We start from the raw sequence: 24,265 nt of genomic DNA on the forward strand, positions 1-24,265 counted from the left end.
CTTGAATCTTCTTGAGCTATATATGCCATAGACTATCTGGATGATAGCATAGTTAATTGTGGCACCCGCTTCACTCCCGTCCTGCATTGTGATGGTTAAGGAGAAGATTGATGAAGTGGAGACTATGGCCAAACGGGCGGTTTGTTTGTTTGAGGTCAGCTTGCGCTTCTGCTACTTGGCTCTCATCACATGGTGGCATTCCTATTTAGGAACTGGGGGGAGGGTAAGGAGAAGAAATATCTGGAAAGTCGGAATCTAAGGAAGGAGCAGAAATCCGTTTCACCTTCATACCATGAGGCTTGATCCTCCCTAGGAAGTTTTCTGGACATAGGAAGGCAGATGAAGTGGAATATTTAGGACCTGTGGCCTGGCCCCCAGGGGAGAACAGAGGACCAAATCAAAACTTTGGGGATTAGACTCAAATGACAATGTTCTTAACTTCATGAAGTGGGCCTAGGTTTGAATCCTGACTCCACTAGTTACATGACCTTGTACTCAATGCTCTTCTCTCCCTAGATGACAGGACAATAGGAGGGCATTGGACTCACCTTCAGAAGCTTTCCAGTAGGATACACCAACAGCATGAAGACTGACAGGGTGAGAAGCCATGTTCTTTAGTGTAACGACCACTGTATCATGAACCTCAGCCCGGATGGTAGGACCCAGCAGACCTGCAGGAATGAGATGTTCTGCAAAGGTCACTGGGAGGGTGGCACTCCAGGAAACCTGTTGTTATGAAAGTGATGGTCAAAGGCACAGTGGAGAAGCATGCGCCTGTGATTCTTGATGAAAAGTAGTAGTTAAATGAATGAATGTATAAACTGCTATCACCAGCTCAACCTCATGGTTGTTCTGAGGACAACATTCTGGCAATGCATTCCATGTATTTATTCATTCATTGAACTAATGCTAGTTGAGTTCCTACTATATTCTAGGAACTGTCCCTAGGTGGTGGAGATTGTGGAGATCACATTCTGGGTAGACAAAGCACATAAGGAAACAAACAAGAAAATTTCAGGTGGTTACAAATGCTATGAAATGGTGGTGTGTTAGAAAGGGATGAGGCAGCAGGTTGAGGATACTTTAAAAATAGCGGTCAGGAAGGGCCTCTCTGAGGAGGGGGCATTTAAGCAGAGAACGAACTAATGAAGAAAAAGCAAGATTTGCAAAGATCTCGTGGAAGACTTTTCAAAACAGATCAAACAAATGCAAAAGTCCTGAGACAAGAATAAGCTTGGCATAGTTGAGTCACATGTGGTTGAAACAAAGTGAATGAGCAAAGGAGTGATAGAAAATATGGGTATACAGAGGTAGGCAGGCAACGTGACGTGTAGGACTTTGTAGGCCACAGGCGTCTGGATGAGTTTGGAATTTACAAGGAGTAAGTAGACTTGGGATTTGTTTTGGAGGAAGAGTCAAGGAGACTTGCTCTTCTTGGATGTTAAAGATAGGAAAAAAGAGAGAGAGAGAGAGGGAGGGAGGATCCAGAGGTGACTCCTGTGATTTTGGTTTGTGCAAATAGGTGGTAGTCAGGCCATGACACAGAAAATTAAAGGGAAAATCAAGACTTTTGATTCATAGACATATTAAGCATAAGATGTCTACAAATGGTTTATTGAATGAATTGTATTCAATGGGATGCAAACAGGAAGTAGCTTTATTTTTCATAGTTTTTAATTGCATTAGATGGAATTTCCCTTTCTTACACTTTGAACAATCCCATTTCCCCCCTAGTAACCTTCACATATTAACACATTTTTTTGCGGGAAACGAGTAAACTTGTCATATCGCTTTTTATACCAAAGCGCAGGAGACGAGAATAACACATATTTTGCACCCCTTTTTAAACTAAAACACTGAAAGTTTCATAGAAAAATATCAAATAGATAGAAAGATATGAATATTTTACGGAAAGTCTAATTTTGGCGAGAAAATGTCAAAAAAGCCCCGCGTTACGACGCGATTTGGCAGGAAAATGCCCGCTTACATTAACAGTATCGTTTTTTAGGTACTAATATGTCCAGTCCATTCTAATATCAAACTTTTGATGTCCCCTGCAATTTAAGGGTTCCTCCCTCCTCTAGCTAAGTTCTGACAGGCTCAGAAACCGGTAATGGGAAAACGTAGTTTGGCTGGTAGCTTCACTGCTTTCTCCCCTTAGTCTCTAATCCTCCCCCAGTCACCTTACCTCCTCTGGACCCTCTAAAGTTGGAGCTGGTGGGAGAAGGACCGGGCTTGGAAAAGAGGCATAATGGCAAGATCTTTCTTGGAAGGAGCAGTGGTAATATGGCTTTGGTGCCCCTGGTCGTGGTACATGCCAAAATTCTGGCTCTTTCTTTCTTAGGGAACTTACAGGAGTTCTTTGGAGATTCTCTCCCTTCCAATATAGGGACACCCCACTCTACCACTCCCTGGTATGAGCTATGCCCTTTCCAACTGTCACTTGTATCTCTCCTCTCAGTTTCTGCTTCCGGCAGTGCAATTGCATATAACTTTTCTGTTGGGGTCACCTAGACCTGGAACGAAGACCTCTCAGACAGGGTCTGTCCTGTGATCTTCCTGGCCTCACACCTAGCAGTGGAAGTGCAGTTAGCCTCTGCTATAGCCCACTCTCCTTATTACGCCATCATGGCAAGTTCCCTCAAGACTCTGGTCTTGAAAGCATTTCCAGATAAAAATCAGGCACTAGCCAATAGCTAAGCTCCAGAGGTCCTATTTCAAGTGTCGTAAATAATTCTCCTGAAGCCTCCCTCACAATAGCTTGATAGGAGGGGGAGGCCTCCCTGCCCCCATAAGGTAGGGGATATACAAAACACCAAAAATGCTTCCAAAGAAATTCTCAAATCTGAACTCTTTTATAAATTCCTAGCCTTCTTCTGTATAGGCTAGAGGTACATGATGGGCTAAGGGTTGTATAACCAATTTTTGACCACTACTTGAACAAGTCCTGAAGAGGTGGGCTGATATCTCTGTTTAGAATTTGGGGATACTTGTCAACTGTAATTCTCAGCAATAATTCTAAGGTAGAAAATGTCTCATCAGAACACCTTGTTATGGGCTCATTTGACATCTAAGTGATGGTATCAAGCAAGCAGTCTGAACTAAAGCTATAAACTTGGGAGTTATTAGCATAAAGATGATATTTTATAGCTATGAAACTGGACCAGATCATCTAGGGATTGAAGGTAGAGAGAATATAACATGAACTCAGGTCCAAGACCCAGGGCACTCGAAATTTTAGAGAACAAGCCAAAGAGGAGAGCCCAGCAAAGAGACTGAGGACATTCAACCAGTGTATTTCCCTGAGAGGTGGTTGTAAGGGAAGGACATTTTCTTTGGCAGCTGCCCTCTTCAGCTGCAGCCCCAAGACTGAGGAATCCTCGCTAGGAAATAAGATACCCAGTTTCATAATAAACAGTCAATATTGTTTTCATTACCCATCCATGGTGGCCTGGGCTTGGCAATATTGAAACGGTGATCCGTGAACTCTACAAACACGGTCTTTTTGTACATGACTGAGGTGCTGAATGGAAAAGTTCTTGGCACTCTAGGAGGAAACCTGTGTGAAGAAAGGAAAAAACAAGGAATTCATTTTGGTGGACGCTTTTTTGAACCCACTTGGAAAATTAGCTAGATGTAATGCTTCCATCCCACTCTCCTTGCCTGTTAACGAGGAAAATTGGAAGATGTATACGAATCCCTGTTATAGACTTAATGTTTGTGTGTGGAGCCCTCATGAATGGGATTAGTGCCCTTATAAGAGAGATTGCAGAGACATCTCTCACCTCTTCCACTATGCGAAGTTACAGTGAAAAGATCACTATCTATCTATGAACCAGGAAGTGGGCCCTCACCAGACACCAAATCAGTTGGCACCTTGATCCTTGACTTCCACCTCCAGAACCATGAGAAATAAATGTCTGTTGTTTATAAGCCATCCAGTCTATGGTAGTTTTGTTATAGCAGCCAGCCCAAACTCACTAATATAATCCCTAACATCTAGCAAACCAAAACACTCTTTTCAAAAGTCATCTGATACATTAGGCGCCATATGATAAGTCATGACATTGATACCCATACACTGCATCAGCCAAAAAATCCTTTGCCGAAGCAATAACTACAGCATCCTTCAATTTCATCTCTTTCAAACAGACCATAACTTTTATCTAAGTGCCTTGTATTCAAATTTTGTTAGTATGTACCTAAAATTATACCCCCCTTCTTAGGGATACCAGGAATACCACACAGAAAATTAACTTCCAATGAAGACTTGGTATATTGAGCCCTACCGGTGCCAGGAGCTGTAATTGAGAGCCAAACCTCCATTAATGTTCGTTCTTGTCTCCAGTCAGACACTCCCAATTATCCATTTATTTGTGGCTCAACTACTGAATCAGAAATTTTATAATTAATTATATAAATGTTCCCCAAATGTTATTCTATGCCTCAATATTCTATGCCACCTTGTAGGTGAAGGCTGGTTCCCCACCTTTTCCTCTCTCCCTACCTCACACGTTAGGTTGTTGGGTCCTGGGTCCCAATCTAGATTGAGTAAGCAAAAGGACCAATGTGAATCCTAGAGAATCAGTGTGAAGAAGGCCCCAGGGAAATAGGTAGAAAATACAAAGTGGTTCAAGGTGACTATTTCCTCTCACTTTTTCACGTGCTGATAATTTTGAATTCCATGGAGTTGTTCTGCAGCTTTCTGTGCGCCATAGAGAACCTCTCTTATCCTTCTGGACACCTAACTCTTATCTCTCACCAGGTTTTACCCATTGGTATTGTTTCAACAAGCCAAGGGCATAGTAGGCCCGTGCCATGGAGATTTGGGGAATGAATATTCACGTAGAGAAAGCAAAGGCTCCTGTCCTGGAAGAAAGCTTTCATAGGCAGATCCTGGTCTCCAAACCTCCATCAGTCAAAAAAAAATTGTGCATTCACTGCCCCCAACAGATGTACATTCCTTCACTTATAAACCATATGCTACCTGCCATTGTGCCGTCACAAGACACACACTAGAAATAAATATGGAAAAAGAGATTTTTAAAGACATAGTTAGATATGGAATTGGGTGTTGTTTCTTATGTCTTGTTAACTGACCCTCAAGGGCTTTTGAAAAGCAAGATTGGGACAGATGGAGCATGGTACAAATAAATGATGACATGCTTGGTGTGCGCCCCACTGGAGAAAGAACGCCCAACATCAGCTGGTGTAAGATACATAAGACCTGTTACAAATGACAACAATAAGGATAAAGTGGGGGAAAGGAGAGGCAGCTTCTTACTGTGGATATTAGCATGCTTAGAGCAAAAGCCAACCATACCTGGGATTACCAGGATGTGAAATCAATAACAAGGTGTCTGGCATTTATTGCTTACTTCTTTCTTTCTTAATATTTAGCTGAAATAACAAAAATCTTAATGTTCCTTTCAGGAGCAACTACACCAGAGAATCATTCATTCCCATAAGAAATTTTTCTTTTTCTTTTCTTTTTTTTTAAATTAAAGTTTATTGGGGTGACGATGGTTAGTAAAGGTGCATAGATTTCAGGTGTACAATTCTATGATACATCATCTATATATCACATTGTGTGTTCACCACCCAGAGTCAGTTCTTCTGGGAATGCTGAGGTAGAGAAGGGAAATGTAATCTAAAAATGGCAAAAATTGCTAAATTGGAAAATCAGTGACCTATGGGATTAAAATATATTTTTTCAAACTTTTTATTGTGGTAAGACATGTAGAACATAAAATTTGCTATGTTAAACATTTTAAATGTACAATTCAATGGTGCTAAGTACATTTTGTTGTACAATCATCACCACCATCCATCTCCCTCTTTTTGTCTTGCAAAAGTGAAACTCTACATCCATCAAATTATGACTCTCCATTCCCCACTCCCCCGTCCCCTGAAACCACCATTCTACTTTCTGTCTCTATGATTTTGAATAATATTAAGTATCTCATATAAGTAGAATCATACACTATATGCCATTTTGTGATTGGCTCATTTCACTTAGTATAAAGTCCTCCATATTCATCCATTTTATAGCACGTCAGAATTCTGTTTCTTTTTAAGGCTGAACAATATTCCATTCTATGCATAGACCTCATTTTGTTTGTCCATTCATCCATTGATGGGCACTTGGGTGGCTTCCACCTTTGGACTACTGTGAGTAATGCTGCTGTGAATATGGGTGTATACATATCTCTTCAAGATCCTGCTTTCGGTTATTTTGGGTAGATACCCAGAAGTAGAATAGATGGATCATATGGTAATTGTTTTAACTTTTTGAGAAACCACCACACTGTTTTTTCCACAGTGGCTACACCATTTTATATTCTCATCAGCAGTGCACAAGTGTTACAATTTCTCATACCCTTGTCAACACTTATTTTATGTTTGTTTTTTGTATAATGGCCACCCTAATGGGTGTGAAGTGGTATCTCTTTTGTAGTTTTGACTTGCATTTCTCTAATGATTAGTGATATTGAGCACCTTTTCATGTACTTATTCGTCATTTGTATATCTCCCTTGGAGAAATGTCTAGTCAAATCCCTTGCCCTTTTTTTTAATTAAAATGTTTCCTATTACAGTTGACATTCAATATTATATTAGTGTCAGGTATACAGCATAGTGGTTCGACATTTATATAGCTTATGCAGTGATCCCTCAATAAGCCTAGTACCCACCTGACACTATACATAGTTGTTACATAATTGATTACATTCCCTATGCTGTATTTTACATCCTTGTGACTGTTTTCACAACTGGCAGTTTGTACATCTTAATCCCTTCTCCTTTTTCACCCATTCCCCAAACGACCTCCTATCTGGCACCCATCAGTTTGTTCTCTGTATTTGTGAGATTGTTTCTGTTTTGTTTGTTCATTTATTTTGTTCTTTAGATTCCACATATAAGTGAAGTCATACAGTCTTTGTCCTTCTCAGTCTGACTTATTTCACTTAGCATAATATCCTCTAGGCCCATCCATATTGTCCAAAGCCCATTTTTCAATCAAGCTGTTTGCTTTCTTGTTGTTGAATTTTAAGGAGTTCTCTATATATTCTGGCTATTAATCCCTTATCAGATATTTGATTTGCAAACAGTTTCTCCCGTTCTGTGAGTTCCTTTTTTACTCTGTTGACAGTGTCTTATGATGCACAAAAATTTTAAATTTTCACTAAGTCCAATTTGCCTATTTTTTCTTTTGTTGTTTGAGCCTTTGGTGTCATATCCAAGAAATCATTGCCAAATCCAATGTTTATGTTTTCTTCTATGAGTTTTATAGTTTTGGTATGATATTTAGGCCTTTGATCCATTTTGAGTTCAGTTTTACATGTGATATTAGGTAAGGATCCAATTTCATTCTTTTACACGTGGATTTCAATTTTCCCTGCATCACTGTAGAAAAGACTGTCTTTTTCTATTGAATAGTCTTGCAACCTTTGTGGAAAATCATTTGACCATACATGCGAGGGTTTATTTCTGGACTCGATTGTATTCCATTGATCTACATGTCTGTGTTTATGCCAGTGCCACGCTGTTTTGATGACTGTAGCTTTGTAGTAAGTGTTGAAATCAGGAAGTATGTCCTCCAACTTTTTTCTTTTTCAGGATTGCTTGGACTATTCAGGGTTCCTTGATATTCCATATGAATTTTAGGGTGGGTTTTTCTGTTTCTGCAAAAAAACAACATTAGGATTTTGATAGGAATTGCATTAAATCTGTAGATTGCTTTGGGTAGTGTTGACATCTTAACAATATTGAGTCTTCCAAACCATGAACATAGGATGTGTTTCCATTTATTTATATCTTATTTAAATTCTTTCATCAATGTTTTGTAGTTTTTAGTGTACAAGTCTTATACTTCTTTTGCTAAGTCATTCCTAAATATTTTATTTTTTTTGATGCTATTGTAAATGGAATTGTTTTCTTTTTATATAGTTTAATGTATTTTAATAGTAAACTTATGGAACAGCACAGAAGACAAACAACATTAAAAACATGTGCTTGCATATGGGACAAGTCAGTTAGAAAAGTATAGCAAATGTATGATAAAAATGCTACAAACACCACTTAGTTGTCATCAATAAGGAATTTACTTATTTAAAAAAATCCAAATGCTGGCATTGTCCAGAAAAATGTAACAGGTTTATTTATAATTGTTATAAAGTTGAACTGCTGACACTTGGTTACTGAAACATTTTGACTTCATGTCCCTGCATTTATATTAAAAATTCACACACAAATAAAAATGAAAAAACTGTCAATACCTGATTACTGTCCCCTATTTTTCCAGGTGCAATCATATACTTAGGTACCTTTTGACCCCATGAGAAAATAATATCTAACATTCAGAACTACCAATAACAGGAAGAAGAGAATTTATTTAAGAAAAGAATGAAATGTTTCCCATCATAGTGGATTCTTAAGCATATTCACCATGTATTTGGTGTGCTAGTTGGATGTCTTTTAGCATAATTGTTGCATGTTTGGCATGGATAGCACACAGGTTGGTGTCTTCAAAAAGGCCAACCAAATAGACTTCACTTGCCTCCTGTAAAGCACCAGTAGCTGCAGTCTGGAGGTGCAGATCTATTTTGAAGTTCTAAGCAATCTCTGCACGAGATGCTGGAAGGGAAGTTTGTGAATAAGTTCAGTGGACTCCTGATAACATCTAATTTCACAGAGTGCCAGTCCCAGGCCTGTAATGATGATGTTTCTTCACCCCTCCAGTAGAGTGTGCATTCTTGGAGAAGCTTTCGTAGCTGATTGCTTCCTCCTGCATGCTTTACCTCCTCCACTGACTTGCCAGCAGTCTGCTTTATATGAGCCATGGCATAGAGACCTCCTTACTTAGCTCCCTTCTCCTTTGGCTGGAGAAATGCAACGTATTTTTTTTAATATAAATTTTATTGGGGAATATTGGGGAACAGTGTGTTTCTCCAGGGCCCATCAGCCCCAAGTTGTTGTTCTTCAATCTCGTTGTGGAGGGCGCAGCTCAGCTCCAAGTCCAGTTGCCGTTTTCAATCTTTAGTTGGAGGGGGCGCAACCCACCATCCCATGCGGGAATTGAACTGAGAGCTCGTGCTCTAACCAGATGAGCCATCCAGCTGCCCCTCAAGAAGCTCAGCAGCAGCTCGTTATCTTCAATCTAGTTGTGGAGGGCGCAGCTCACTTGCCTATGTGGGACTCGAACCGGCAACCCTGTTGTTCAGAGCTTGCGCTATAACCAACTGAGCCATCCGGCCACCCCGCAGCTCACATTTGTGTGTTGAATTTGTATCCTGATATTTTGCTGAATTTATTAGTTCTACCAGTTTTTGTGTAGAATCTTAAGGGTTTTCTATATATCAGGTCATATCATCTGCAAAGATCATTTTGCTTTTTCCTTTCTGATTTGAATGACTTTTGCTTCTTTTTCTTGTCTGATTGGTCTGGCTAGGACTTCTAATATGACTGTGACTAGAAAAAGTGGGCATCCTTGCCTTGTCCCTAATTTTAGAGGAAAAGCTTTTACCATAGGGTATGATGTTCACTATGGCTTTTATTATGTTGATGAAGTTTCTAGTCCTAGTTTATTGAGTATTTTTATAACGGAAGGGTGCATAATTTTGTCAGATGCTTTTTATGAATCAATTGAGCTTACATGGATTTCCCCTTTATTCTATTAATGTTGTGTATTATATTGATTGATTTTTGTATGTTGAACCATTCTTGCATTCCAGGAATAAACCCCACTTGGTCATGGTATATAATCCTTTTCATATGCTGCTGAATTCAATTTGTTAGTATTGCTGAACATTTTTGCATCAATGTTCATCAGGAATATTGGTCTGTAGTTCTTGTAGTGTCATTGTCTGGCTTTGGTATCAGGGTAATGCTGGCTGTAGAATGAGTTAAGGAGTGATCTCCCCTCTCCAGTTTTTGGGAAAAGTTTGAGAAGGATTGGTGTTAGGAATTTAAAAATTTTTTAAAGGCAACATAACTTAAAAGTGTACAATCAGATTTCTGTTTTCCAGTCCAGTGTGTAAGAAGCTTAGAAATCACCATTCCATCCTAACAGTAAGTGCAAACTGCTGTCCCAAAATTGGAGAGACAGGCGAATACAGAGAATCACAAGTTACCAGAGCAGAAAACTTCCAGCAGAAATGTCTGTGGGAATCTCTGCTGGAGTAGCCAAAACTAAATTGTAACGGATGAATTTCTGGAGGTGTGGAGTGAAGTCTGGGAGTTAAAAACTCTGTCATCAGCCCTGCCATACATTTTTGTGAGGCGTGGCAGAGGCTATGCATGGGCGCAATATCATGGACTCACCAAGGCGAATCTAGCTGCTGCTGCTACAAACACCCAACTTGCCAGCAACAGAGACAAACAGTCAGCCTCTATTATGTCACCATTCCTCAAGGAAACTGTCCAGACACTTGGTGAGCCTCACTAAGCAGCAGTAAACTGCCCCAATAAACCTCTTGTACACACACACACAAACACACACACAAGCAGGCAATCCTGTTTTTGAATTTTTGTGCTTAAAAACCTATAAAATCACACAAGGAAGCATAGAAATCATGACTTGAACAATGTTGGTTGGAAACAGTGTTTTTCAGCTTTCAGACAATTCACTGACAGCTGTAAATTTGTGGAAATGCTGCCACCCAGGGTCAGCAGACGTGATTAGCAGAACTGTGTAGAATCACTGAAAACTTAAAACGCTCCAAGGTGCTTGACAACCAAAGGGAGCTACTGCAGGTGGGCCGTGACCTCTTTCGTGAGGCACAGTTACCCTCCCCCCACCCAAACCGTGAAACGCCGTGGGGCCCGACGGTGGGGAAACGCATCCAGGTGCCCATCAGGATGGAAGCCGAGTAGGTCCCTGAGTCTGTGCCCCTGGAGCTTTGGCGAGCGCTGTGGCCCAGAGACGTATGTTTGGACCACTGTAGTGAAAAATGAAAGTGCAGCGGACAGATTGCAGACACAGCAGACCCTGCCGCGTGAGTTTCCTGGAGTCGCTCCCAACACGACGGGCGCGGAATGGTCAAAAGGAGAGGGGTGGACAGACAGCTGCTGGCAGAAGGAGGCTCTGTGAACCACAGACGGTGTCGTAACCGAGGCAGAACAGATCAGCTGTGGAAACGAGGGAGATTCCCTCTTAACAGAAGGGTTTAGGTCAGCCTTAAACTAGCGAGCCTGTACCTAACAGTTTAGCATCCCTTCACATAAAGACCGGTGGAAAGCCAGGCGAAACTGGCCAGCCTACAGTCACAGAGGAAGACCTTAATGCCCTTCGGGGGAATCTAGCAGCAGATTGGTTGAGCACGCTCCTTGAAACTGCATTTTTTTCAGTAGATTTCTCTCCAGGAGACCAAATGAGTGGGGCAAAGGTGAGGCTGACTTAATTGTCACCTCTCTGAGCTCCCTCTGCTTCCACAGAGCCCTGCATTTCACTGTATTCCATGGTTTCCAGGACACCCGAGAAAGCACGTAGCAGGAACAGCTCTGCCAACCCAAAGCCATGACAAATGCATTTCTGTCCTGGCTGAGGGCCAGAGGCCAGAGTAGTGATAAGAAAGCTCTTCCAGTAAAAGGAGTTGAGGAAGGAATGGGGTTTTGCATTCCCCAGAAGGCACACGTGGGCTGCAGGAGCAAGTTGTCAGAGGCACCTCTCACCCTCTCTGGCTACACTGACAACTCTCCTTCAAATCACACCCATGACCATATGGGGGGTCCCTGCTGATCAGTCGTCAGGGGAGGAAAAGACTGAGCTTTATTTACAGATGAGTCAGCTAGGTGTGCTGGTGCAAGCCAAAAGTTGACTGCTGTTGCACTACAGCCCTCCTCAGAGGTGGCTTTAATAGTGGTGATGGGAAATACCCCTAGGGGCCAAACTTTGGCCATTGCTGTGGATTGTCCATTTTGTGTAAGAGAAACAGCCCAAGATTCAGATATATACAGACTAATGGACAGCAGCAAATGGCTTGGCTGTCTGGTCAAGGGCCTAGAAGGGAAAAGACTGGAATGTCAGGGACGACGATGTCTGTGGTAAAGGCTTATTAGTGAGTGGGCGCAAAATAGAAAGATCTTCACGTCATATGTTAATGCCACCGGAGAGCATCTACATGGAAGAAGCACAAAACAATAATGTGGCCAAAATGACTAGCAGTTAACATCAGCCAGCCTCTGCATGGTGCTTGCAAGATGTAAGCTAAGTGTCTGTGGTGGCAGGGAGAGAATTTATGCACGGACACAAAAGCATGGGTTGCCACTGACTAAGGCAGATCTAGTTAGTGTTGCCCCTAAAAGTCCAACATGTCAGCAGCAGAAACCAATGCTGAGTTCGCAGTATGGCCCTATCTGTCATAGAGACCGGCAAGCTATTCGGTGGCAAGTTGATTGCACTGGACCCCTTCCATCCTAGAAGGGATAGCGCTTCATTCTGATAGGAAGAGGCACATATTCCAGGTACAAGGTGGGACTGAAAAATCACCGTTGAATGTCCTTCCTCTCCCCTCCCTCCCCCAGTGTGGCTCCTCAGAGCATGCTGAATAAAGTTCCTACAAATTCATCTGTCTCACAGTATGATTCCAGGGACCCAACCAGTGATATTAATTCATATTTAAATGTGCTCTGATTTCATCCATATCTAAAAATTCCCATGGCACTAGCCTACGCATAGACCTACATGGCTTTTAGTTATTTAACAACATTATTTGATCCTATATCATTGAGTGCACGCCTCCTTTCAGTCCATTTGTCCCATCTCCTGGCCACTTTGGGATTTATGCTCTTCCGTACTCGTCAACTCATCCCTACTTTGTTTCTCTTCCTCTTTTTCCATTTTGTCTCCTTGGTTCTGAGTGTACCTTACTTGCTTTCTCCAAAGTTTCCACTGGTTTCTAACAAGACTCAGACCCATGTCCAAAGAAAGGTATTTTGACAATTACAAACAGTTTAATATTTCTGACTAAAATGAATATAGAAGATACACAGAAACTGTTTACTGGCGTAATAGCTTGGAAAAGCAGAGAGGGAACAGTATGAAGAGCACACAGAAACACGCTTTTCTCCCTCTGAGGGAAGAGTGAAGAAACAGAGGCCTGATAAAGACACAAGGTTGTGAGACAGAGGAAGAGCAGGCGTTGACCTAGGTTCAGAGTAGGCCTCTCTATTCACAGATATCTCTATTCATACGAGACATCCCTAGGAGTGTCAGCACCAACCAGGTGTGTGGTTCAGTTCAGACATGAGGCTCCACAGGACCAATACAGCTCCCCAGCCTGAGACCTTTTCCATTAAAGTGGATATTTGTCACTAAAACAAGCACGTGATTTATGTGCCTGTCTCAGTTTCAGGGTAATCTGCACAGTAAGTGACAAAATGTTCCAGAGTTCACAGGTTTTATTCCTTCCTAACTTCTGTGCGTTTTTTGTTTGTGTAGTTCCCTTGGGATTTGTTAGAGAAATCTTGCCAAATATATTTGGCAACGATGTCCTTGACATGAACTGTTCTCTCACATTTTATCTAAAACCGATCAGAAAACCTATTATATTCCCTGACGCTTGCTTAGAAGAAGTTGAACAGCTGCAGGAACAGATAATAGAAAACTGAATTTCCCCAGATGTTTATTTCAAACCTTGGCAGAAGTTGTCAGGATATGTCCAGAGTCAGTTCATCCTGTTAATCAGTATCAACATAATCTAGACTACAAAATGGTATCATCAAAATAAAAATTCTACTAACTTTTTTTTGGTAAATGCATGAGACTGCCTACACAACAGCAGAAAGCTAGATAACAAATAGATCGTTTTCTCCATTCAATTCAATTTTACACTCAGACTATTATTCGCTATGCCACAGATTGGAGGCTAGATGGAAGCTACAATACAAAGCACAATGTATTAGGTACAATTCTCTCAATATTAATTTTTAGCAAGACTGACATTAATGGATACATGGCTAATTGTTCAGTTAGATACCAGGCTATTGCCCATCTGGGCCTCTACTTCAGGGTCATTAGCACTGCACAGCTGCAGATGATACTATAGCAGGAACTTGGATCCCACCTCATACCATACACATACACTGAGGTACCACTTCATACTGATTAAAATAACTAAAATTAAATACGGGCAAATGTTGTCCAGGATGTGTTACAATGGGCACTTTCACATGTTGTTGGCAGGAGTAGGAAATGGTACAACCATTCCAGAAACCGGTTGGCAGCCTCTTATAAAGTTAAACATGAATTTACTATATGATCCAGCAATTTCACTCCTAGATGTTTAACTGAAATAAATGAAAACAGATACCCACATAAAAACTTGTACAGGGGGGTGGCCGGTTAGCTCAGTTGCTTAGAGCGTGGTGCTAATAACACTCAGATTGCGGGTTCAATCCCTGCATGGGCCACTGTGAGCTGTGCCCTCAAAACAGCAACAACAAAAACAAAAACAAAAAAACCACAACAAATATACTTGTACAGGAATGTACATGGCAGGTTTATTTATATTAGTCCCCAAGCTGGAAACAATCCAAAGGTCCATGTGACAGTGAATGGATATATAAATTGTGATATAGTCCCATAATGGAGCAGTAATCAGCAATAAAAAGGATAGAACTACTTCGTGCAACAATGAATTCAAAATCATGATGTCGGGCCTGCCCAGTGGCTCAGGCGGTTGGAGCTCCATGCTCCTAACTCCGAAGGCTGCCGGTTCGATTCCCACATGGGCCAGTGGGCTCTCAACCACAAGGTTGCCAGTTCAACTCCTCGAGTCCCACAAGGGATGGTGGGCAGCGCCCCCTGCAACTAAGATTGAACACGGCACCTTGAGCCGAGCTGCCACTGAGCTCCCGGATGGCTCAGTTGGTTGGAGCACCGGCTCTCAACAACAAGGTTGCCGGTTGGACTTCTGCAAGGGATGGTGGGCTGCGCCCCTGGCAACTAGCAACGGCAACTGGACCTGGAGCTGAGCTGCGCCCTTCACAACTAAGACTGAAAGGACAACAACTTGAAGCTGAACAGCACCCTCCACAACTAAGATTGAAAGGACAACAACTTGACTTGGAAAAAATTCCTGGAACTACACACTGTTCCCCAATAAAAAAGTCCTGTTCCCCTTCCCCAATAAATAATCTTAAAAAAAGAAAATCACGATGTTGAAGATAAAAAGCCAGACACCAAAGAGTGCATACTATATGATTTCACTGATACAAAAGTCTTGAAAAGTCAAAAAGGAGTCTGTGATTCCAGAAAGCAGCCTGTTGCCTGGGGCTGGGTTAGGGTAGGGAGACTCACCGAAAAGTTGCAGGAGGGTTGATGTAATTGTTCTGTATGTTGATCAGGTTGGTGATTAATGTAACTTGTATGCATTTGTCAAAACTTATAAAACTGCACATTTAAAATCTGTGCATTTCATTGTGTGTAAATTATACCTGTGGTACACAAAACTCTGTCCCTCATGATCTTTGTCCTTTGGTGTTAGGCCCATGAATATGTTGTTATATAGCAAAAAAACAAAACAAAAAAACCAAAAACAAAACTCTGCAGATGGAATTATGGTTACTAATTAGTAATCACCAAGGTTCTTAAAAGTGGAAGAGGGAGGCAGAAAAGGTCAGAGCGATGTAGCAGAAATTGAAGTCAGACAGACTCAAAACACGAGAGACTTGACACACTCTTGCTAGTTTGGAGATGGAGGGCACTGCATGGAAACGGAGAGAAAGACATGACATCCAAATAAGCCTGGAAGTAGATTTTCCCCAGAGCCTCCAGTAAGGAACAAAGCACTCTAAAGACCTTCATTTTGGCCTTGCATGACCCTGAGCAGAGTACCCAGTGGAGCCCACCTGGACTTCTGAACCACTGAAACTGAGATAATAAATGGTTGTTCTTGCAAGCTGCTAAGTTTGAGGTAATTTGTTACACAGCAATAGGAAACTAACAGGATACTCAAAGTTGATCTAACTATTAAAAATAACTTGACGAGCAAATAAAAAATGCAATAAAAAGTATGCCCTTAAATGAAATCAAAGAGAATTTTACAAAGTATATTGAAAACAATGAAAAGGAAACTCTTCATGCTATAACTGATGGGATTTGGGAAAGTTGTCCTCAGAGAAAAAGATATAATATAGCATTAATTGCCTTCACTATTAAAAACAAAGGACAAAAGAAAGAAAATAACGTATCACTTTTCCTAAGATATTAGAAAAAATACAGCACAATAAGCCAAGAGAAACTAAGAAGAGATTGTTGATAAAGATAAAATCTAAAAAGTAAATTAAATATTAAAAAAATAACTAGGAAGAACAAAGAAACCCCAAAGCCCATTTTTTTAAAGACTATTACAAACAACAAAACACACAAATTCCTGGCAAACCTGTTCATCGATAAAAGATAAATAGCAAAGATACAGGAATGTAAGAATGAGAAAGGTCACATAACTACAGATAATGTGGAGTAAAAGAATCATGAGGGAGTGCTATATGCAACACGGTGGCAATAAAGTTGAAAAAACAAAGGACATGATTTCCTGGAAAGATATAAAATTATTAAAGCTGACTCAGAAAAAAGTTGAAACGTGATTTGACTAATTATCAGAGAAGAGCCTGAAGAGATGACTAAAGATATTGCAAAAGTCACTTGTACCAAATGGATTCATAACTGAGTATTTTATTTTATTTTATTTTATTTTATTTTATTTTATTTTTAAAGAGGGCGCAGCTCACAGTGGTCCATGTGGGGATCGAACCGGCAACCCTGGTGTTATTAGCACCACGCTGTAACCAACTGAGCCAACCGGCCACCCCATCTAACTTTTAAACAATAGATAATTCTAATGTTATTTGAGCCATTCTAGGAAACAGAAAAAGATGGAGCACTCACCAATTCATTTGATAAAGCCAATAAAACTTTCATACCAAAATCTAATAATAATAGTAACAGAAAATAAAGCAACAGATCCATCCCACATAATAAGGACACACAGAGTCTAGAAATATTAGTACATAGAACCCAGCAATAAAGTCACATGACATTAGATTGTACTCCAAGAATGTAAGGATATTCAGTGTTAGGAAATCTATTACCAATCTATTTGCCCATCAACATATTAAAGAATAAAATTCAGGTGATGCTAGATGCTGAACAGTAATTTCTAATAAAAATTGTATGGCAAATGGGAATGGCAGTAACAATGACTATTTATAAAAAACAAACAGCAAATGTTATTCTAAAAAGCAAAACATTAAGACTATTTCAGGCAAAATCATGGATTAGGCAGGAATGCTCGCTTTCAGTGCTATTAACATTTACTCATAAATTCAATAAGAAAAAGAAATAATTGGCTATACACTGGAAAAGAGCAAAACTTTGTCTCATTTTGGATATGATTCAATACCCATAGAGACTCTAGAGTAAAATTACTAGAATTAGTAAGACAATTCAGTAAGGTAGCTAGATTCAAGAAGAGTATATATAAACGGATAGCTTTTCGCTATTCTGATACTAAATATCAAGAAGTGGAAATAGGAGAAAACATTTGATTAACAATAGCAACAGTTATAAAATTCATAGGGATAAATGTAATAATAAATTACATTTATTATATTAATAAAATTAATGGATAAGTTTAATGAAATTCCAATTGGAATCACAATAGGGCTCGGCTCTTTTTTTTTTTTTTTTTTTTTGAGAGCTTGATTGACTTTATTTTTTAAATTTTAAAAAAAGTGGCAGCCCAGTGGCTCATGCAGTTAGAGCTCCATGCTCCTAACTCCGAAGGCTGCCGGTTCGATTCCCACATGGGCCAGTGGGCTCTCAACCACAAGGTTGCCAGTTCAACTCCTCGAGTCCCGCAAGGGATGGTGGGCAGCGCCCCCTGCAACTAGCAACGGGAACTGGACCTGGAGCTGAGCTGCGCCCTCCACAACTAAGACTGAAAGGACAACAACTTGAAGCTGAACGCACCCTCCACAACTAAGATTGAAAGGACAACAACTTGACTTGGAAAAAAGTCCTGGAAGTATACACTATTCCCCAAGAAAATCCTGTTCCTCTTCCCCAATAAAATCTTTTAAAAAAAAATTGTTTTATTGTCAATTAGAGTGACATACAATATTATATTAGTTTTAAGTGTACAACATAGTGATTACACATTTATATAACCTATGAGGTGGTCAGAAAAAGATTTTAACCTTTTTCCATGGAAGAATAAAATTTCTAGGAAATGCTAAGTCCAAAAAACAGTGATGAGCGATTACACTTATCAGAAGATACAACACCTGAAACTAACTAACTAACTAACTAAATAAATAAAATTTAACAAAAGATGTTATAAACCCATTGTAATCAAATCAATATAGCATTGACATAGCAAGATAAAAGTAGATCAGTGAAAGTGCATAATGAATCCAGAAAAAGATACTGCTATATGTGAGAATTTCATATGATGAATGTACTTATTCAAATCAGTGGCAAAAGATGTATTATTTGTAAATGGTGCCATTGCAATAGGCTGTTCATCTGGATGGAAATAAACCTAGACAGATCCCACTCCTATACCTGATACACAAAAATAATTATCAGATGATTTGAAGCCATAAATGTAAAAAGCAAAACAGTAGGGTTGTGTTTTTTTTGCAAGAAAATATGAAAGAGGACACATGTGACCTTGATAAGCAGAAAAAAAGTTATAAACAAAGTCAACAGACAAACAATAGGTCTTGGGGAAAATCGCAATATACACCAGTATATTAATGTAGTATAACAAAGAGTTAACACTTGTAACAATAAAAGGGTTATCACAACTAAAAAAAAAATGAAACAGCTCAAAGAAAATTGGGCAAAACCATGTAAATAGTCAAATCTCAAAATATAATTGCAGTAGCCAACAAGCATTTGAAAAGATATTCAACCTCATCAGAAGTAAAAGAAACACAATTAGAGTAACGATGCAATATCACTCTATACCTACTAGATTGGCAAACATTAGAAAGCAAGATAAAACTCATTGCTCATGTGAATGCAGGGTGAAGGGCATTCCCATACATGGATAGAAATGTTTGAAGAGTTCTGGCCTTTCCGGAAATTAAAAAGGAAATATTAACTTCATTTATAATATCCCACTTTTGTAAAAAACAAACAAAAAAACCTAATGGCCAAGAAAATATTTATTTGCATATATATGTACATATGTGTGTGCACGAATATACACAGGGTGCCAAAAAATGTATACACATTTTAAGAAAGGAAAAAAAAACTGTTTTAAAATTGTAATACTCAATATATACTGATAATGAAAGATGCATACAAGTCATGTGTGTACATTTTTTTGGCATCTCCGGTATATTATTATACTAGTGTCACCTGGTTGGGGATAAGCAAGAGGGGGGCTAATGTGGAAGGAGGGTGGGGAGCTGAAGAGAAAGAACAAAAATGACTATAAAGTATGTATGACATGACCACATTTAATAATCACATTGCCACTACATATATATCGAGTTTAAATCTGTATAATACACATTCAAAGAAAACAAAACAAAATTTAAAATAAATGATTTCAGCAGTCAACTTAATAAGCAAAAAAATAGATAAACAAAATAAACCAAAGGAAATTAGGAAAAAGAAATGAAACAATAAAAGTAAAAACTGAAATTGATAGAACCAAAAGATGGTTCCTGACAAGACCAGTGAAACTGAGGAACTTCCTGGAAATAGTCTTTTTAAGAGAGGGAAGGAGAACATACACAATATAAGAATGAAAAAGGAGACGACTATAGACACAGAACAGTTTAACAATATCACAAGACCATTATGTAACTTGATACCCATATATTAAGAATAACTGCTTTCCAGGATAATATATGTAACCTAATTTGACTGAAGAAGAGGTAGAAAAATCTGAACAAATCGATAACCATAGATACTATTGAAAAAGTTATTTACTGCTACTGTCCCAAAATGTACCAGAACTCCCCAAAGATGAAAAGCTTCTGATCTCCTGGGTAATACTATCCTTACACCAAAACTGGGCAAAGATATCAAAATCACACCACGCTCACATGCAATAGAACTAGAGACTAAACTTGTGTGTAATACTGATGGGGTCTCATTCCTCTGTTCCTCTCTATAGAAGCTTTGTTCTTTCTCTTATGCTCCTTGCCTCTTCACACTTCCTCTACTTTATCCTCTCGTTTCCAGGGTGGCAGCAGGTGACAATGAGAAGCCATGGACAAAACAGAACAAAATATCAATGAATAAGTCAGATCTATTGTAAGGATTGGCAATTAGCATTTGTGCTAATAGCACAGATGCCTGCATGCCTTACCTGGAAATGCCTTTTCAGGCTTAACTAGTATCAAGCCATCCTAACCAAATGTCTGCACCTTCCTCCAACCAGACTCACGTCCCCATGGTCCTGGTCGGACCCTATAGAACATGCCTTTACCTTGTATCCACGTGCAGCTCACTGAGCAGTTCACTTTGCTTGTAGTCCCAGGACAGTTCCACCGCACCCAGGTAGTATCTTCTGGTGGCACTAAAGCTGAATGGCAAAAAGCACAGAAAGAAGCAGGTGGAGAGTTCTATTCGCATGGCTCTTGTGGCTAGAAAATGTTCAACTGGAGAAAAGAAAGATGAAATCTTCTCTAAAATGTCTTCGGCTCTCGAGAGAAAATAAAAGAAAAATTTCTATGATTTAGTGCAAAGTCCGGAAATTTTTGCACAGAATTTTAGGGAGCTTTATCTGCTGGATGTGACAGCAGCAGCACTAAGCAGTAAGGGACAAGATTGCTTCCTTTTTGGCAGTGGGAAGCAGCCACAGGAAGAACTGAATAGGGAAAAGGAGGCTGAGCTAAAGTTTAACCCATTCACCTCTGAGAGCAGTAGGGCACAAGAAAGCTGCTTTAATGAGAACCTGTAAGGAAAGGAAAAGAGGGAGAAGGGGGTCAAGGTGAAGAGTACCTTTAATTTGTACTCATATTCCTAACCCTCTTCCTTAGTTGCTGTAGCAAGAGAAACTCTGGATGTCGTTGAAGATTCTGGAATCCACTTGCATAAGCGAGAGTGACCAGTATTCTAATAGTCTCCCTACTTCTACCCTTTCCCCTCACACAGGCACCACCAAGTGCCTTTTTAAAATTATAAAGCAGATCCTGTCACTCCTTTGCTGAGAACCCTCCACGGGCTTTTGGCCTCACTCAGAGTAAAATCCTACATCTCTACCAGGGCCTAGAGCAGGGGTGTCCAAACTTTTTTCAACGTTTTTCACCAAGGGCCATATGCGGTAAAATACACAAACAGCCGGGCCACTCACTCGAGGTGAAGTACGTATTGCCTCACCTGGTTTATTTAAGTAAACTAAATATATTTTTGGAATTTGCTGCGGGCCAATTAAAAATGGATTGCGGGCCGCAGTTGGCCCATGGGCCGCAGTTTGGACACCCCTGGCCTAGAGCATCTGCCATGATATGTATGTTCCTTCGCCCAACATCCGTGATCTCATCTCACTCTGGCTACTAGCCTCTTTGCTCTTCCTTAAAATACGAAGCACACTCTTGTGTATAGACCTTAGCACTCACGATTTCCTCTACCCGAAACACTCTTCCCCCAGATCGCCACACATTTCCACTCCCACATCTCCTTCAAGTGTTGGCTCAAATCTTGCCTTCTCAATGAGCTCAAATATGGACCACGTTCACATGGTAAGCTCTTAACCCACACTGGCACTACCAATATCCCTTCTAGCTTAATTTTTCTACATAGCACTCATAACCACCCACAATTTATGTATTTATTTATCTTGCATTGTTGTTACCTGATGCTTCTTAAGGTTCTTTACATTTGGCCCAGGTCCAGGATCTATCTACATCACGTGGACCCTGAAAAAGAAGGACTCCTAGTGGTTAACGGAGCTCAATTTTAAAAGGAGAGCCTAGCAGCCGTTTCTAAACAGGGGCTTCTCACTCACGCAGACTGCGCTTTAGGGAGAAGCCTGCATTGAGCTGCCTGCCTCCCGCATTGAACAGGCTGCCTGCCTGCCTCGTGCCCCTGCTACCTGAGCCAGACTTTAGAAAGGAGTTCCTGGAATAATATTTCAGCCAATAGAACTCAGGTTTCCCCGTCCAGTCGGAGCCGCACAACTATATCTCCATCAGAATCTTCACTGACTAACCAGAACGGCTCCATTCTGACCAATCAGGACAGTGCCTTTTGGACCAATCAAACTGGGAGGACTTCTGTCTACATAAACTCCCTTCTGATTCAGAGAGCCTACTTTCCCTTTCTACCTAAGACTGAAGACTGTTCCCTGAGGGGAGCTGAGGCACCAAAGATGAAACACCAAAGAAGATGAAATACCAGAGATGTCTCCTCAGAACAGAGAGGAACAGGCAGAGCAGGGCAGACCAGACAAGACCAGACCTGCGTGGAATAGAGCTGTCTAGCCAGAGAGGGGCCTGGCACCTGGGCCGAGTCGCCCCAGGTCCGTCTCGCTGCCATGCTGCTTCATAATAGAGCTGTAACACTACTGAGCTGTTCCACAGCGGTGCTGTTCTCACAGCTGTGCTGTATCACAATTGAGCTGTTTGCCCTGACCAAAGTATCCTTCTTCACTGCACCCCAAATTGGGGCTTCCTGTTGGTGTTGAAATGACACCAATGACCATTGGTTGACAGTCAGAATGTAGCCATGCTTGTTTCAAGCAGAGACCCTACTTGGATTAATGTATATTGGGGCAGTGAGTGCTTCCCCAAGGGCCTCCAAGTATGGGAGCTAATAAGATACTCGTCCAAGGTTGCAATAAGAAATGTGATCATTGAGTGTCCAGCTCTGCATGGATAAGAATGTGTTTGGGAGCAACTGGCAAGGTGTCGTCCAGCTTGGAAACAAGTGGGAAGAAGGTCCTTTGGTAAATATTTGCTGTACCTTCTCCACCGGGCACCAAGATGCAGAGGTAACAGGTAGCATGCACTACTTGCTAGGAACTGTTTGTTCTAAGGGCTTTCTACTGCAGCTGCTATTCTCATCTTCATTTTACAGGTGATGAAACTGAAGCACAGAGAGGTTAGATAACTTCGCCATGGTCACACAGTTTGTAAGTGGTAGCATCAAACCTATGTAATCTGGCTCTAGAAATCTTGCTCCTAACCCTTATGCTATACTTCCATGCCTCAGAGGTGAATAAAATCCAGTTGCTTCCTTCTGGGAGACATAGTGCAGTGGGGGAGACAGAAAGATAGATGGATAGTTACAATACAAAGTGATAAATTCTCTGCCAGATGCTTCACACGTTATTTGATTAATCCTCACAACGAGACTGCAAAATGCGTATGTACACATGAAGCACTGGAGGTGCAGAGAAGTTAAATGGTTTGCCTAAGGCTATGCAACTACCCATTTGTCCCAGCCAGATACTGTTCTAGGTACAGGGTGCACACGAGTGAAAAATATGAACAAGACAAGAAGCAGTACTTATAATACATGAATACCTTATACATTATGTTAGAAGGTAAAATAAATGCTATGTACAAAAGGAAAGCACAGTCGGCACTCCTTACCCATGGGTTTCGCCTCCGGGGTTGGAAATCCTCAGATGCCGAGGGCCAACGGTGTGCATTGTTCTACGCCATTTCATGTGAGACTTGAGCATCCTCAGATTTTGGTTTCCGTGAGTGTAACGGTGACACTGTGTCTTCTATTTTGAGATTTAAACTTCTAGTGTAATTCGATTTTACAGTGTAGTTTAGCTTGGGACTTTGTGCAAGTTTTTCTTTGCCTCCCTTCCCTCCCCCAAACCTAAATGACTCTGTTTACCATACATTTACTATGAATACCAGTGTCAATGGTTCTGTTTACTCCAGACCCTATGCATACCAGGCTCAATGGCCCCGGTTCCTCAACGAAACCTCCAAGACTTGAAAGGTGTTTTTGCATCTGCATAAGATCCACTCCTATCCCTGAAACACACCAGTCTCTGGGAAGCACCTATTTCCAGGAATTTCCTAACTTCCCCTCTCCTTTCTTCTGTCTCCTCTTACCTGCTTAGAAAACCTTTTGGCCTTGCTGGGGGTGGGGAGTGTGTGTTGGGGGGTGGCCTTGGGACAGGGGGTGGCCATCCTCCTAGAATTCCGGGATTCTAAATAAACCTGCTTTTCTTTCCACCAAATGTTAGGGCTCGGAGTAGAGGAGGGCCGTGATAGCAATTACTTTTTTAGGCTGATCTTTCTGGCCCTGGTGGAGATAAGACTTTAGGGGAACAAAAGT

General features: G+C 40.7%; 1 protein-coding gene and 1 long non-coding RNA gene across 2 annotated transcripts in view; one reads left to right on the top strand and one right to left on the bottom strand.

The window, feature by feature from the left end:
• The window catches only part of LOC141569737 (uncharacterized), a 66,740-nt gene extending 66,148 nt beyond the window's left edge, over positions 1 to 592 (top strand). The window contains exon 4 of the long non-coding RNA XR_012493494.1: positions 517 to 592. This is a non-coding gene — a long non-coding RNA (uncharacterized LOC141569737). The remainder of the gene's footprint in view (positions 1 to 516) is intronic.
• F8 (coagulation factor VIII) overlaps positions 1 to 20,807 on the bottom strand; it is a 120,405-nt gene extending 99,598 nt beyond the window's left edge. The window contains exons 1-3 of the mRNA XM_019716077.2: positions 20,451 to 20,807; positions 3,438 to 3,559; positions 549 to 671 (exon numbers count right to left, since the gene is read on the bottom strand). Coding sequence (XP_019571636.2) covers positions 549 to 671; positions 3,438 to 3,559; positions 20,451 to 20,596 — 391 coding nt within the window. The 5' untranslated portion in view covers positions 20,597 to 20,807. The remainder of the gene's footprint in view (positions 1 to 548; positions 672 to 3,437; positions 3,560 to 20,450) is intronic.
• Positions 20,808 to 24,265: the final 3,458 nt, after the last annotated feature.

The sequence above is a fragment of the Rhinolophus sinicus genome, chromosome X (genome assembly GCF_036562045.2).
Source record: "Rhinolophus sinicus isolate RSC01 chromosome X, ASM3656204v1, whole genome shotgun sequence".
Classification (NCBI taxonomy): Eukaryota; Metazoa; Chordata; class Mammalia; order Chiroptera; family Rhinolophidae; genus Rhinolophus; species Rhinolophus sinicus.